General features: G+C 36.4%; 1 protein-coding gene across 1 annotated transcript in view; it reads left to right on the top strand.

Moving 5' to 3' along the window:
• LOC130565982 (uncharacterized) overlaps positions 1-16,538 on the top strand; it is a 98,506-nt gene that overhangs the window by 52,776 nt on the left and 29,192 nt on the right. Inside the window, 22 exon segments of the mRNA XM_057353185.1 lie at positions 704-826; positions 903-1,085; positions 2,382-2,468; positions 3,075-3,164; positions 4,433-4,501; positions 5,540-6,148; positions 6,247-6,332; positions 6,466-6,589; positions 6,762-6,851; positions 8,102-8,296; positions 8,410-8,571; positions 8,775-8,900; positions 10,288-10,493; positions 10,937-11,060; positions 11,181-11,363; positions 11,491-11,637; positions 11,825-11,983; positions 12,148-12,303; positions 12,420-12,575; positions 13,015-13,185; positions 14,148-14,278; positions 14,743-14,947. Of these exon segments, the coding sequence (XP_057209168.1) occupies positions 704-826; positions 903-1,085; positions 2,382-2,468; positions 3,075-3,164; positions 4,433-4,501; positions 5,540-6,148; positions 6,247-6,332; positions 6,466-6,589; positions 6,762-6,851; positions 8,102-8,296; positions 8,410-8,571; positions 8,775-8,900; positions 10,288-10,493; positions 10,937-11,060; positions 11,181-11,363; positions 11,491-11,637; positions 11,825-11,983; positions 12,148-12,303; positions 12,420-12,575; positions 13,015-13,185; positions 14,148-14,278; positions 14,743-14,947 (3,582 nt within the window).

Consider the following 16,538-nt stretch of genomic DNA (forward strand, 5'->3'; position numbering starts at 1 on the left):
TACATAGAACTTGTTTGTCTTGTAGAATTAAAACCATTCAAGTTGTAATGGAATCTTTTGTGTTCAGATTCATTTAGCAAAATACACTAAAACTGAATTCTAATGTAAAATTAATATGAAGAAATGAATAAAGCTAATTCTGAATAGAGGACTTCTTAAAGGAGTAAAAGCACAATAAAATACTTTATGCCATGGTCTGTTTGAATACTAGATTCTGATTGGCTGGAAGGTGTGCATTAAAACCATTTATACCGACGCAATAATGTAAAAAGGTTGAAATAGCTCTACAATACATACCCTTTTTTTATTTGTATAGCAATATATTGTGCCTCAATAGATAATCTGCTTCTCTGTCATTGGGCCAAACCCTCCTCATTGTTAAACTGTTCCATTTCCTCTATAATTGTGATAAGAGCTGCACAACGATTAGTCGCGACTAATCGTTTGCAGAATAAAAGTTTTTGTTTACACAATATATGTGCATGAACTTTGTATACCAATTATGTATATATGAATACACGCACTGTATGAATACACAATATTTATAAAATATTTATGTGTATATACATTTTTATATTAATTTATCATTTATTTTATATAAATATATATATCATTTTTTATATTAATATGTAGTATTTTGAAGCCATTTTAAATCGCTTTCTTACTTAAATTGTTTTATTAACTTATTGAATAACATTTGTAGGAGATGGATGCTATTGAAACAGAGGTAAAGACGATGGAGGAAAATGTGACAAAGATCAGAGAAATCCTTTCCACCAATGACACTGAGAACACATCTCCTGAGGAGCATCTGCAGAACAGAGAGGTATGTTCTCTTCTGCTTGTTTGTTTAGACTGCATTGCAATAGGGCTTATCAACTCTCCTCTCTCCTCTCTTACAGATCATCCTAGCTAACATCCAGTCCATGAAGAGGACCATTGATGAGATTGAGAGCTGCAGGGCAAATCTGGGGCTTCCCGCAGGAGCAGAACAAACTCTCACAGCTTTCCACTGGGCCCGAGAGCTCCTGCAGCCCATCCAGGAGCTCCAGCAGCTCAGTGAGGAGGAGAGCGCAGCGCTCAGGGTCTGTCTCTCTACTATTCATACACCAGTGGCGATCGGTGCCTCCTATTCAGGGGAAGCAGGAATTCAAAATACGTGTTCAGTGCTTCACGTGAACCTATGTGCATCATGTCAAAATACGTGCCTGCTGCAGACGCGTCGCAAGGGTTTATGATAAAAGAGACGCTCGCGTTCAGAAGACACTGCGTTAACACTTAACTCTGATTACACATGAGACTAAGCGAGTATCTAGCAAACGCGTGCGTCTCTTTTATTAAAAACCCTTTCGACGTGTCTGCAGCAGGCACGTATTTTGACATGACACTCCACACACATGACGGGCTAAATACATGTTTTGACGAGCTTCACATTACTGCTTCCCGGGAAGAGGAGTCACGGATCGCCACTGTCATACACTTACTATTCATTTCATTTTAGCCTGTTTAATTCATAAGAGGAAGTTTTTGATCCATGTGTTGTTCTGAAAGCCCATCATTGATAAAGGTTTAGATTAATCATTTAAATGATGTATGAAAAATAATCAATAATTTATTATTCACTCTCAAGAAACCTTTGTAAAAAAAGGTGATGTATATCCAATAACAGGTTATAAAGTAACCTGCATTATTTGGCTCTTTCATTAGTTGAGCATCAGAATATCCAGCATAAAAACAAGATGCTTTTAAATAAAATACATTTTTGGCATGAGCTTTAATTAGATGAAAGTTTTTAAAGCTTTGCACTGTTACTGACCTTTATAACCTTCAGCACAATCTAACAATCTTTGTAAGGATCGTTTTGTTGTGAATAGCTCATGACACATCCTTTGTTTTATTTCACCTATGACAACATCATTAGATTAGATTTATAGTCTACTATTTAATATGACCTTGACTGCTTCGAACATAATATTAGTCTATCTTGTAAAAGTGCAGTAAATTTGCAATCTTTGTAGTGTTCGTGAGAAGCACATGACCTCTCTTTCATGTCTGTGGGATGAGGGGAGGAAAGCATTCTGTGCTTGAAAGCAGACTCAGATGGGAGATGTTGTGTGTGGGAACATTCTGATAATGCTCAGCATGTTGTGCTGGGGAATCAAGACTGTAGTATCCAGTTAGGATAGTAGTTTGGTATCTGATGAGCTTTGTGCATGACCATTTGCATTTGAAATGTCTTTGAAGAATTAAAGATTACAAGAATATAACAGGATGTTTGTATGGGCTTGATTAAAGGGTCAAAGGGGTTGTCTATTAAAAAGGCAATAAAACACATAACCTCATACTAGGATCTTTATCATTTGTGCTGTATCTTTCTTCAGGCCTCTCTTGGTCAACCAGCTGAAATGATCCCCACTTCTGATCAAACCACTGGATTCACTTTGCCACACCTCTCCACTGGAGAAACGGTAACTTCTTTTTCCTTACAAAATATCCAACACGTGATCAGTGTTGGGTAAGTTACGCTGAAAAAGTAATTAATTACTAGTTACTTATTACATATTCAATAGTGTAATTAGATTACTGTACAAATGACTCTCTCCAAAAAGTATGTAATTGCTTATTACTAATTACTTTATATATCCTACATCAACCTTAATTAGAATTGATTCAAGGATGACTTAATTCAATTAAATAAATAACTAAATAAATTATTCTTATTAACTGACCAAAGTTTACAAATGTGAGAATGATACATTAGCATACATTTTAAAGTTAGACTTATCATTTTGATGTTATCTCCACTATTGAATATATTACACAGTATTTAGTTCAATTACATCAGAAGTAACTGTAATTAAACTACAGAATAATAAGAGTAATCCCTTACTTTACTTTTTCAAGGGGAAAGTAATTAAATTACAGTAACTAATTACTTAGTAACTAGTTACACCCAACACTGCACTTGATCAGATCATTTGAAGTCAAGTAAATTCAGATCATCAGCTCTGTGCTGTCTATTATTTATATGAGCTTTAGGAATAATATATCTTCATATTCCTGACACTGTTAAGCAGGTGTCAACAGACAGCTCTTACAATGACGATGAAGAAGACGGCAGTCAGTCATCATCCTCAGGAACTCTCACATGCAGCGTTCCAGAGGTACAGCTGTCAACATTTACAACTTTTCTTACTAGAATCAGAGCGTGCTAAGAATCTGGATAAAACATATACTTTGAAGTTGAGGCTTCATTTATTCCTCTGCCACATCCTGAATAAAATATTTAAATTTCTGTCAAAATTTGGGTCTTTATGTAGAGAATTTAATTTCTAAGTATTTTCAAAGGGAATCACAATTAGATTTTTTTATCCCACATCATCATTAATCAACAACATTCATATATTATTTCACTGATAAGAAATATATTTACCGATAAGAATATAAAAAAATATTTTTGTACATCAACTAGTAACAAGTATAGACCTCTTCGCAAGATGTAAACATTGGTCCAGAAGCACTTCCAGTTTCATTTTTTTATTTTATGTTTTTAATCTTCAAAATAAGATTCAAACAAAGATTTAATTATTTACGTTTTTAAATGTCCTGTTGGTTGTATTTTGTTTAAACATTTGTGTAGTGTTAAAAAACTGAAACAGGATGTTCTTCAGGACCAGCATTGTTTACATCTTTTGAAGTGGTCTTTACATGACCAACCAATTGCTTACTATTTGACATATGAAACTAGCACAGTGTAACACTCTGTAGTCTTCAAACTGCATTAAAAGTCCAGTGTGTAGTTTTTTGGAGGATCTATTGACATCTAATGGATCAAATGCAATATAATATACATAACTATGTGTTCAGAGGTGTATAAAGACCTTACATAATGAAGCGTTATGTTTTTATTACCTTAGAATGAGCTATTTCTATCTACATACACAGCGAGTCCCCTTACATGGAATCCACCATGATGTTTCTACAGTAGCCCTAAACGGACAAATTTACTGTTCAACAGAGAGTGTGTTTTTCGTAAACGTTATCTCCTTCGGCAGAGAAAAGAAAATGTGACGACATCTTAGTTCTGTGCAGCCACCGTTGTGCTTCGAAAGGGAGGGATTTGGGGAGGCATTGGTTGCAATTTCTCAACCTCACCGCTATATGTTCATTTATTTGATAAGTAGCTGTGTGATAGGTGAAATAAAAATACAGTCAGCCAATCATTATCACAGAATGTAAATGTCAATTCTATTATTCATTCATGATTCAGACTGCGTTTCACATGCTTTTCCTTTCTAAGAGCCAACGCATTCAATGCAAATTTACCTACATTTCTACTTTACCTAATAGGTGCTCTGCTCCTGTAAGCATTTTATTCCTCTCACTCATCACACATCATCTCTGATCATTTCCTTTTTTATCGCTGTATCAGGACCTAGATGAGAAACCAACAGAAGAATGGGAGAATGAAACAACTGCCGAAGCAAAGTGTGTCACTAAGGTATAGACTTTATCAAATGTTTTCATTCAGATGGTGCTGGAGCAGATACATTCATGGCATTTATTTACATATACAGCCGTGGAAATAATTAAGAGACCGTTTCAAAGCATCATTTCAGTTTTTCGGAAAGTTACTATTTATAGGTAGATGTTTACTGTTTAGGTAAAATTATTGTTCTTGTTTCATTCTGTGAACTACTAAGAATATTTCTACCAAATTTCAAATAAAAATATTGTTTCTATTTGCATTTATTTGCAGAAAATGAGACCTGAAGAAACAGGTCAAAATAAAAGAAAAGATGCTCTGTATTTTTCAGACCTCACATACTGCAACGAAAGCAAGTTCATATTCACTTTTAAGCAATACAACAGTAATATTTGTACATCTATTTAGGGAAAGATCAAAAAAGATTTTTTTATGTGATAACCTCGATTTTTATCACAGTTTTCATGCGTCTTGTCATGCTGTCAATCTTTCACATTGCTGTTGGATGACTTTGTCACTCCTGAGGTTTGATTTTGTTGAAATTCAACAGACACTGGACTGGAGTGACCACAATACATCTAGAAATGCTGGTTTGAAAAAAAAAGTTGGATTGGTCTGCGGTTGTATTATAGAAATGTCAAATATTTTGATTGAAGACCGACAGGAACAAAGTGGCTGTGTATTGTCACCTATATGAACCGTCAACTTGATTGATGTAATAGAACTTATCTAGCCTTGTGTGCAGTCTACATTCGAATAGCTTCAGTCTAGCCGGTGATGTTTCTCGGCCTCTGACGTAGTTCCTGGTTTGAGATTTTCTCGGATTATGGGGCTGGTGCTGATCCAAAGGCTCAGAACCATCTGTTATGCTGTGGAAACACAGAATGGTTCTATACTGGGCTCTGACTTTACCTCCAACACCTTCTTGGTGGAAAAAACTGTCTTCTACTAGTTTATAGAAGTTCAAACACAAAGTAGAATTTAGCTCTAGCCAGAAGCTTTAAATAATATTTCTTGGCTAAATATATGTCATATTCTTGTATCTGTCTTTAGAAATCTTTTCCAGAAGATGTGAAGGTGGATTTGGCCGCAGCCCAGAATGCGTCAGTGTTGCAGAAATCGAACCAAGGGCATTGTTTACCGGATCCTCAGCTCTCTGAGATATCTGTGACAGACGACAGATCAGTTACTGAGCATATTACCTGTCCTGCTGCACCGACACTCCAACACTTTGAAGTGTTTACAAATCAAAGTTATCCAGAACCCAATGTACCGAAAAAAGATACAGTTTTAAGTACAGAGGAAGATGAGAACAAACACCCGGTTACCAAGGTAACCGCAGCAGTCCCCGCAAAGCCTGGAACAGACTCGAACAACACCATGTTAAAAACCAGTGATACCAGTGATTTGACCAAAGAGTCTTTAGATGAGAACAAAGGATTTATAACCATAGAAACAGACACAAGGGATCAAGTGAACCTGCCTGTCCGTAAGAAAGTCTCAAACTCACAGGCATCTGACAGAGAAGCAGAAGTTGCTGATGGTGACCAAAACAAGCCTGGAGGCATTACAACTGATCCAAGGACACAGCCGCCAGATTTCACAACTTCGTCCATTGTGCTTGCTTCACAAGATACTAAATCACGGGAAGAAATGACACTGGTAATCTCAAATCTCACATTTATTGGTACTTTTAAATTGCAGTTTAGTATTCGTCTCACATGTGAACAGACATGAACATATATATTTATTCTGTGTAGGAGATGAAGTGTGAGATAAAAGAGCAGAAAGATCTGATTGAGATCATTGCTCACCAGAGCAACATCCAGCCTCAGCAACACACATTGTAAGAAACAATCCCACTCAATTCTATTTCAAGACTTTCATTGAGATGTCAATAAGAGACTAGTGAAAGACTCAGCATTCACTGAATATCATATATTTTTTAAGTTTTTTAATTGATTTTTTATGTGTTGCAGTGCAACAACATTCAGTGATTTGGCACAGTCTAAAGGAGGGGAAGATGAAGAGAGTTTGGCCCAAATTCTCCTCAGATTAAAGGAAAGACCGGAGACTCCAGCATCATGCCAGGATTCAGCAGAGGTCAGTTTCAGATCTGCAAAAATACTTATATAAAGTCAACTTGTTTCTGTCTGCAATAGTGTTTGCAATTAATCCGTAGTGTTCACTAGTCGACAGTCTGAAGCTTAAAGCGGCTTTTTCAGAGAAATTGACTGTTTCTGTATTTCTAAATTACTTTATTTCCTATTTACAGACTATAGAGAATCTGTCAGAGAGTGACGTGTTTAAAGCCAGAGAATCTCAGACCTTAACTAAACTCATCAAGGACTCTGCCTGTCTGAAGGTATTCATTATTTCCCCCCTTTCTCTTTCTCTTTCTCTTTCTCTTTCTCTTTCTCTTTCTCTCTCTCTCTCTCTCTCTCTCTCTCTCTCTCTCTCTCTCTCTCTCTCTCTCTCTCTCTCTTTCTTTCTTTCCTCTCTTTGTTGTTAGACAGCACTTTAGTGCCACATAAAATATAAGAACATTATCACATTAAAGTCATAATATTTTATCTTTTTGTTCTTTCTTTCCTTCCTTTTTTGTTCTTTCTTTTTCATTCTTTCCTTTTTTCTTTTCTCTGTATGCTTTCTTTCTATTCTTCTTTTCTCTATTCCTTCTTTCTTTCTATTCATTTTTTCTATTCATTCTTTCTTTATATTTTTTTGTCTGTATACTTTCTATCTATTCCTTTTTTCTATTCTTTCTTTCTGCCTTTCTTTCTTTTTTCTATTATTTCTTTCTGCCTTTCTTTCTTTTTTCTATTATTTCTTTCTGCCTTTCTTTCTTTTTTCTATTCTTCTTTCCTTCCTTCTTTTCTTTCTTTCCTTCCTTTTTTGTTCTTTCTTTCTTTCTGTCTTCCCTTCTTCCGATATGTTCTTTCTTTTTTTCTTGCTATTCTTCTTTCCTTCCTAATTTTCTTTCCTTCCTTCCTTCCTTTGTTCTTTCTTTCTTTCTTTCTTTCTTTCTTTTTCTTGTTACACAGCACTTTAGTGCCACATAAAATTGAAGAAAGTGATCACATTAAAGTAATAAAATTTTGTCTGAAGGTTTTCTTTCTTTTCATTCTTTCTTTCTTTCTCTTTCTCTTTCTCTTTCTCTTTCTCTTTCTCTTTCTCTTTCTCTTTCTCTCTCTCTCTCTCTCTCTCTCTCTCTCTCTCTCTCTCTCTCTCTCTCTCTCTCTCTCTCTCTCTCTCTCTCTTAAGACACCACTTTAGTGCCAAAATACAGTACACACCCTATTAATAAAGCATACAAAATTATACAGTACCTTTTCCGAATATTACTTTATTCTCGTATTGTTATGAATTTTACAAATTCATCGAATTTTTTGTTCAGAATTTTACAACTTAATCTCATAATCATGTAATCAAAAACAATTTTAAAGTGGCACTAAAACAGTATCATTCTTTGTTTCTTTGTAAGTAAGAAAAAAAAATCTCCCCATTTCATGTTTTATCTAACATATAATATTCAAGCAAGTCCAAGGTTCCAACTCCTTTTTTTTCTTGCTGTCTGTCGTTTACTTGGTCTACTAATGTTGAATGTTCTATAAGGGTGACACACGGACCCTGGCACGTTGTCGCCGACAGTCAGTGGGATGGAGTGATTCTGAGACGTACAGATGTTCTGAAGCTCTTCTGAGAGGTCTAAGGGTTCTCCAGGAGCTGGGTTTTGAACGGCTGCAGCGCAGTCAGGATACACACCCAGATGACTGCAACCAGCTGCAAAGTCTGCTCATAGCTCACAAGGTACACAACTGGCCTGTGGGGGTTTAATAATAATAATAGCTCTTTCAATAGCTCTAAAAACTTATGTCCATTTTTATCGTCTTGACTTATTGTTTGCACTTGACTGGTAACAGAAATACTTCAGAGATTTGCAACAGAGGCTTGTAATGGTTAAGCTGCCGTCCCAGAGGCTGCCAGAGGGGGTGCTGCAGGGCCAGGCAGACGTGGAGCAGTTAATATCAGAACTACAGCAGAAAGCACAAATCCTTGGGGTCCAAATGCAACACAACCTTGAGGTACAGTACAGTTCAGTGTTTTTCTTTTGTTAAAACTGTATGCTTAGCTGAGCTTGTTAAATCTGTTAATCATTAGGTTTATGAAAGTTTGTTTATTAAATATTTAAAGTAAATTAAGAGGGAGAAACAAAATAAAATGTTTCATATAAAGTTCCGTGAAATAGACAATGAATCTTTCTTAGCATTCTGTATCTGTGTTGCAGGAATGGTCTTGGTTTGATGATGTCACAGAGAAACTCTGTAAGCGCTTGGATGAGCTGGAGTCCGACATCTCGAGAGCAGATTCAGGGCCGGAGGGTGACCTGCAGGTACAGCTGCAGACCTATGAGGTTAGTTTTATCTGTGTAAAAATAATACATTTGCCACCTGCCAATAGTGATTGAATGCAGAAAATGTGTAGGTCATGAAAATATATTATCAGCAGTAAAACTATATTTTGCAACATTTTAATGATGTAGAAGACATTGTTTTTGGTTGCATTCTAGGCTAAAGCAGCAAAAGCAATCGTAGTGTTTGCTACACGTAGGCGTGGGAGGGCAAAAGAGAATCAAAGGGGATCTTCTCTGTTCATTGGCTATATGTTGCAATAGAATCTTCTTTTTTTATGTCCGGCACACTTCGTTCCAGATTAAATTACCGAGAATGACGGTTGCCATATCTGCAGAACTTCATGTTCTGCTGCCTGCATGGGCAGCTCTTGTATTATTTGTCCCCCTCACAATTATGAAAGCTCATTTCTCAGATCCACTGACTCACGCGAAACAGTCAGCCATGAACAGTTGCTTTCGCATTATTTCCCCCTTCTGACTACCAAAGCTCATTACTCAACTGGATTGGTTTGGGAGGACTAGAATGCAACCCTTTTGTGTGCCTGTAATAGATGTACGTCCAACTCGCTCATGTCCCTATAAGCCACTCAAGTTGAGCAGGGGGAGATGATGAGGCAGATGAGATGAGATGAGCTTGAGCAGTGCTTCTCAAACTTTGAGAGCACAATGCCATTATTAACCATATCAGAACATCTAATACCACCCAAATCATCACCAATGTTTCCTGTTTGTTTTGTTCAGAACTGAGCAAATTGAAATGAGGTTTTGCGAGAATAAGTAGGACTATGATCCAATTCACATAATGCTGTATTTTGTTTAATATCAGTATTTATATTGTTAAGATAAATTATAATGTAGCAAAGAAAATGAGCATAAAAAAATTGATATAGATAGTGCAATAACACAATACTTTATAATAAGGTTTGGGGGAAAGCATTATTTATTGTCAGAAATAAACCATATTAAAAGTCAGTTGTTGTCATATTTATATTTATTGTGTACAAAGTACATTGAAAAACGTTCTTGAATACTTCTCCGCTATGTTTCCTTTCTTATTTGTATTGCTGTTGTAAATTCTTCACATTATACTTTATACTTTTTAAGTTTTCTTTTTAGAAAATAGTTTTTTAGATTTCTCTCTATTTTTATTATTGTATATATAATTTTACTAAAAAAAAAAAAAAAAAAAAGATTTTTCTAAAAATAAAATAAAATCATATTTTTATTATTGTGTATATAATTATACTGCATACTGTGGAATAAAGTATGAAGAGAAGCATAAAATAAACAGATAATAAAAAATAGGAAAATAAAATCCCTTTTGCTTGTTAAAAACATGGTATGTCTGTCTGTCTGTCTTTTTGCTTACTCTCTCTCTTATTGTCAGGGGTTGCACAAGGCCCTTGAAGACATGAGACCTCAGGTGGGAGAGATTCATGACCAACTCAGAACCCTACAGAACAAAGGTTGCTGCTTTGAGAGACCAGACCAAACCTCTCCAAGTTCACTGCAGTTGACACGCTGGCACAAGCTCCATAAACAACTAGAGCGGAAGATCCACTCTACAAAAACCATCAGAAAGAATTATGAAAGGTGCTGGAAAGACCATGCACAATAATAACAAATGATAAAAAGCGCAATTATGTAATTTTGTTGGATGAATTAAATAGTATTCCACAGTAATATATGAAGTGAAAGGTTTTATTGTAGATGCCTTTCTTTTTTACAAGCATTCGTTCAAATGAGACTCTCAGTCTTCAATTATGTCTTCACAAAGGCACTTAATGGATGGCTAAACATTTTTCAGTCAAATTAAAGCCATAATAGCTAAGAATCCATTCGTTTTAGAGAAAACAGGAACCTTCAAAGCTTTTCTACATCAAAATACATTAGCTGTTCCATACACAATGTGTTTACATCAGGCCTGTGATCTAGTCAGAATTACATGGCCATAAGTTGTTTAGAGGACACACATTGTTATGAGAAATTATATATTATAATTATAATAAGGTGTGCAATACTGTTGTTTTTTGTAGCTTTCAGCGAGACTCAGCTGAACTAGAAGCGTGGATGAGTCGTACAAATGAACAGGTTCAAAAGTGGAACAGCGTCTCTGATTCTGATCTTCAGGACTCCAGACTCATCCTTAGCCATATCACGGTGACTAGAACTTGTTTATTTGTTTTATTTTTTTCTCTCATGTTGTCCGCATGCAGTCCTGAACATCTGAAGTAAATGTGTCTTTATAGTTATGGTTTTGTCTGTGTGTGTATATCACAGGAGTTCTTTAGAGAGCTGAACATCAGATCTGCGCAGAAAGATTCTGCAGTGTGCGCCAGTACACGTATACCGCAGCTGACAGACAGCAAGGCTCCAGAACTGCGCAGACGTCTGGCTCAGCTTGAGCGGGACTGGATACATCTCACTAACGTGCTGCCCACCCTTCACCAGAAACAACAACAGGTAGGGAACATGGCTATCTTTCTCTCCCTCCCCTTGTTTCCTATGTTCTTACTGCTTACATTCCTTCATTAAACGCAAATGTCTGGCCATTTCTTTTTGTTACGGATCTTTTTTGACCTCCTGTTAGCTGCTGGCGAGTCAGTCTCAGAGTCAGATCTTGGATGAGTTGACCTGCTGTCTAGACCATGTTGAGAGTCGACTGGAACAAGAAGGATCTGGGGTCCATCTTGTCTTGGATTCCACGGATCTGTCTAGACATCTACAGTCTTTGAAGGTATTGCACGAATTATTGTGTCGTTCTGGTTTTTAGAGTAATTAGTTTTGACTTTCAATGGATGCGAGTCGAAAACATCTTTATTGGGTTTATTAAGACTTCCTGTTATGTATCACGAGTTGCATACGTTATTTGAAGTCATATTTTACCCTTTGATGCATTCTTTCATTGCATTCATGCTTCTTAGGATGTCAAGGCTGAGGTAACCTGCCACCAATCCTGTCTCGACTTCCTGAACCAGTCTGTAAATGAACCCACCGATCGCTATGATTGCATCATTTTTGCTGAGCGACTGGGAGCTCTGAATCTGAGATGGCTTATACTACAGAGCAAAATTGACACCGAGGTGAATACAAAAGTAAAAGTCATCCATCCATGTTTGAGTTTATAAGCGCCAAACATAAAATTTATGAAATTCACTACGTGGTTACAATTTTAACAACCCGGGTCTTCTGGCCTCTGTTCTGTTTTTTTCCTCTGTTTGTTTATCTTTTTATCTCTTGTTTGTAGATACATGATACAGAGGACAAATGGCAGCTTTGTGCAAACAGAGAAAAGCAATTGCTTCGTATTCGCGACTCGATCTCTCAGTGTTTGGAATTGGTGAGAAACAGCAAGAGACCAAACAGCCGTTCACAGATTGATCAGGCACTACAAGAGTGTAAGGTGGGTCTCTTATCCATAACAACTTGCTTTAGGATTTTGGGTTTGTTGATTTTTTTTGTTTGTGTGAGGGTGAGTAAGGATAAGAATAAGAAAGTGAAATTTACTGTGTCATTCAGGAGATGGAGGAAAAGCTGAGAGTCAGTTCCTCTGAACTATTGGGTCTCCGAGCTCTCCACGTGTTTGGAGAGCAGGATGGCCGACACCCGGGAGATGAAGCATTCTCCATGCAGGTGAATTCAGCCGTCCAGGACTGCCAAGTTGTAAGCCAACAGGTAATTTTTTAAACACAGAATGCATCAGTGTTCTTGTATTGTTTGTTGTGATACAACTGCCGTAAGCAACGAGAGGTTGCTTACAGTTGCCAGGCAACATTTGCAACTTCACAGATTTTGTCACAAAATGTTTAAATGGTTTACATCATTTCCACCAAGTAATGCTGTTAAACACAGTACATCAACTGAAATGTGGTGGAAATGTTCATGATGTTAGAAGACAGAAAGAGGTCAAATTCTTCAAAGGATATACACTGATAGATATTTTTAGTTAGTAGTGAAAAGTTTTTATAAAGTCAACAAACTTGTTTGATCTCTTACATCAGCTTTAAAAGTGGCTCAAACAATCCGATTTCAGAATCTTTTGATTTGTAATTTTAACTTTTCATTGGGTAATAAAATGTTTGTATCATCTGAACTGCTATGCGTCCTCTCCTAGATAAACGCTCTCAGGGCCGACCTGCAGCCAGTCAGGGATGAGTGGGTTCACTTTGAATCTGAAATGAGTGCAGTGGGCATGAAGACCGCCGGGTTGATCTACAGACTGGAGCTCTGCAGGGTTCCTGTGTTCTCATCTGAGCAGAGCAGAGCTCATGTGCAACATTTACAAGTTAGTTGGACTGACGAAACTGCAAAAATTGAAATAAAATTATAAATGTTTTGGTAATCGTAATGTTAGCTAGCATTGAAGCGTTGTTATAGACGGTTTCATCGGATGCATGCAGCTGGCCTACAGTTAACTTCCTGGTATCTGGTATGGCTAGTGGCTAATAATATAGGTAACACTTTACAATAAGGTGCTATTTGCTAACAATTAGTTAATGCTTTAACTAACATGAACTAACAATGAACGATACTTCTACAGCATTTATTCATATTAATTAATGTTAATTTTTAGCATTTACTAATACATTATTAAAATCAAACGATGTCACTGTTAATATTAGTTAATGCACCATGAACTAACATGAATAACTGTATTGACTTGAACTAACATGAAAAAGATTAATACATGCTGGAAAACTAAATTGTTCATTGTTAGCTAATGTTCGCTAATGCATTTACTAATAGCACCGCCACCTTATTGTAAAGCGTTACCATAATATAACTATTTATATTTCATTTGATTTATTTTAATATTAATTTAAAAATATTTCATTGTATAATAATTGTATTAAATTAACAATATAAATTTTATTAAATAAACAATTTGTTGAATGGGTCGTGCAACTGTTGCATTAAGTTTAGCCAAGTAGCGGTTCTTCTACTGGTAACCCAAAATAATACTGGCTATAATACTAATTACTAATAATACTACTAATACTAAGTAATATAATAATACTTGCTAGCTAATGTAATTTCCTTTTTATTTCTTTTGCTTGTTATCAGATATAATCTACAGAGACTTTATTCTTTGCGTATGTGTACCGGAAGTTATGTTTGGGCCACAAAAGTGTGCATGTGCAGTAACGTTTGTTTATGTTGTTGCTTTGAAACCGTCTATACACATTAGAATTCAACAAGATTATCCTATTTTTTCACTGTAATTGATGATGTCCTGCTTACTTACAGGAGATTGAAAAGGAGTTGGAGAGATCAGAGACATGGACTTGCTTAAATGAAGAGCTCTGTAACTTAAGAGACAAACTCAACCCCTGTACAGCCACACTGCTGTCTGATCGATTAGAGATGGAGAAAACACGGTATTTCATATTATTCTCCAATCTCTGCCAGTTTTGTTTAAGCCCACTTCTATTTATTCATACAGTGTACTGCAATGCACACTAGCCCTTTAAAGTGTAGTTCATTTGACTGCATGTGCTAGCCTGCTACGTTTTCGACTCAGCGATGTCCTTTTTATGTAGACATTACACTATTTGTAAATCTCCTAATCATTTAGAAGTAACAGTATTGTTGCATCTCTCATATGATTTCTATAAAAAGTGAGTTGCTCATAATTTAGCAAGCTGGTTTCAGATTAGCGAAACAACAATCAATTCTTAAATAAAAAACAGCGCTAACAGTGCTAACAAAAAAGTGCAAGCAATGGTAACGGCAGTCTATTTACATATATGGACCATTATATTAATAAATGTTTACCTAAAAAATATATTTTTTAGACATATTTGTGTGTCTGATTTTGTCTTTGTGTGTGTTTGTGTGTCAGGCATCTAGCAGTCATTAAGGACTTGCGTGCTGACTTACTGAAATCCCAGAATGCACTGCAGCTCTGGCTGGAATATGAACGTCTCATAGGAGAAAGCCACACTCTTCTGAATCAACACTGGGAGAAACTTGAAGAACTTCTGAGTTCTCCCACCAGAGGAGAGAACACTGCAGAACATCTCAGCAGCAGGATACAGAGCATTCATGTAAGTAACACATACCACAGTGAGGGAAATCATTATTTCATCCCCTGCTGATTTTGTAAGTTTCCTGCTTACAAAGAAATGAAGGGTCTATCATTTTTATGGTAGGTTTATTTTAACTGATAGAGACAGAATATTAAAAAAAATCAGGGGAAAAAATGTTATATAAAGGTTATAAATTGATTTGCATTTCAGTCAGTGAAATAAGTATTTGATCCCCGAGCAAAAAATAAGAGGTAAGACATTTCTGATAGTGGGTCACCAGGTTTGCACATGTGTCAGGATACAGGTTAGTCCACGTGAAGTCATCCTGTACCCGTAGCAGAGATAAAAAGCCCTAAACATAATGTTTCCAACACTGTGCTTCTCTGTAGGGATGGTGTTCTTGGGCTCATAGTCAGCATTTCTCTCCCTCCAAAAACAGGAGTCAATTTTGGTCTCACAGCAGTGCCAGCACTTTCGCCAAAGCCTTTTCTGAATCATTTTGATGTTCATTGTCAAACTTCAGACGAGCCAGACAGGCCTTCTTGGGCACGAGGACCTTGCGGGTGCTTCAGGATTTCAATCTATTGTGGCATAGCGTGTTACCAATGGTTTGCTTGCTAACTGTGGTCCCAACTGTCTTGAAATCATTAACAAGCTTCTTCCGTGTAGTTCTGGGCTGATCTTTAACATTTCTCATGATCATCTTTACCCCATTGGGGAAATCTTGCAGGGAGCTCCAGACCAAGGGCATTTGATAGTTATTTAGTATTTCTTCTATTTCCAAATAATCGCAGTTGTCTCCTTCTCACCAAGCTTCTGTCTGTAGCCTATTCAAGGTTTGTGCAGGTCTACAATCTTGTCGCTGACATCCTTTAAAACCTATTTGGTCTGGACCATGGTGGTGGGGAGGTTGAAATGGAAGATACAGATTCTGTTGGCAGGCATCTTTTATATACATAACAAGCTGATTTAGGAGTACTTTCTTAAAGTGACAGATCTAATCTGTGGCCCATATAGACACATAACCAATCTGTGGAGCCAGAATTCTTGTTGGTTGGTAGGGGATCAAATACTTATTTCACTGACTGAAATGCAAATCAATTTATAACCTTTATATACATTTTTCCCCTGATTTTTTGGTTGATATTCGGTTTCTATCAGTTAAAATAAACCTACCATAAAAATTATAGACCCTTCATTTCTTTGTAAGCAGGCAAACTTACAAAATCAGCATGGGATCAAATAATTATTTCCCTCACTGTATATACAATATAGACCCTTTCATCGGACGCGTGCACCTGGACTGCATTTACAGTAACTTCCGATCTGTGTTTGTTCATCAGTCCGGCTAGTGTCTAATAATTTAACTATGTATATTTAATTTAATTTACGTTAATATTAATTAATATTATTTTAATTGTATAATAACTTTATTAAATAAACGATTTGTTAAATTTTGTTGTGTGTTCATTTTATGAAATAAATTTGTTGTTGAATGGGTCCTGTAGTTTTGTCGCATTTAAGCGGTTGAACTTGGTATCGCAGTCTAAATTCTAATTACTGGAGAGGCAAGTTTGGCGAAGTAACGGTTCTTCTCGGTTTCTTTTGC

Source organism: Triplophysa rosa, linkage group LG15 (assembly GCF_024868665.1).
Source record: "Triplophysa rosa linkage group LG15, Trosa_1v2, whole genome shotgun sequence".
NCBI lineage: Eukaryota > Metazoa > Chordata > Actinopteri > Cypriniformes > Nemacheilidae > Triplophysa > Triplophysa rosa.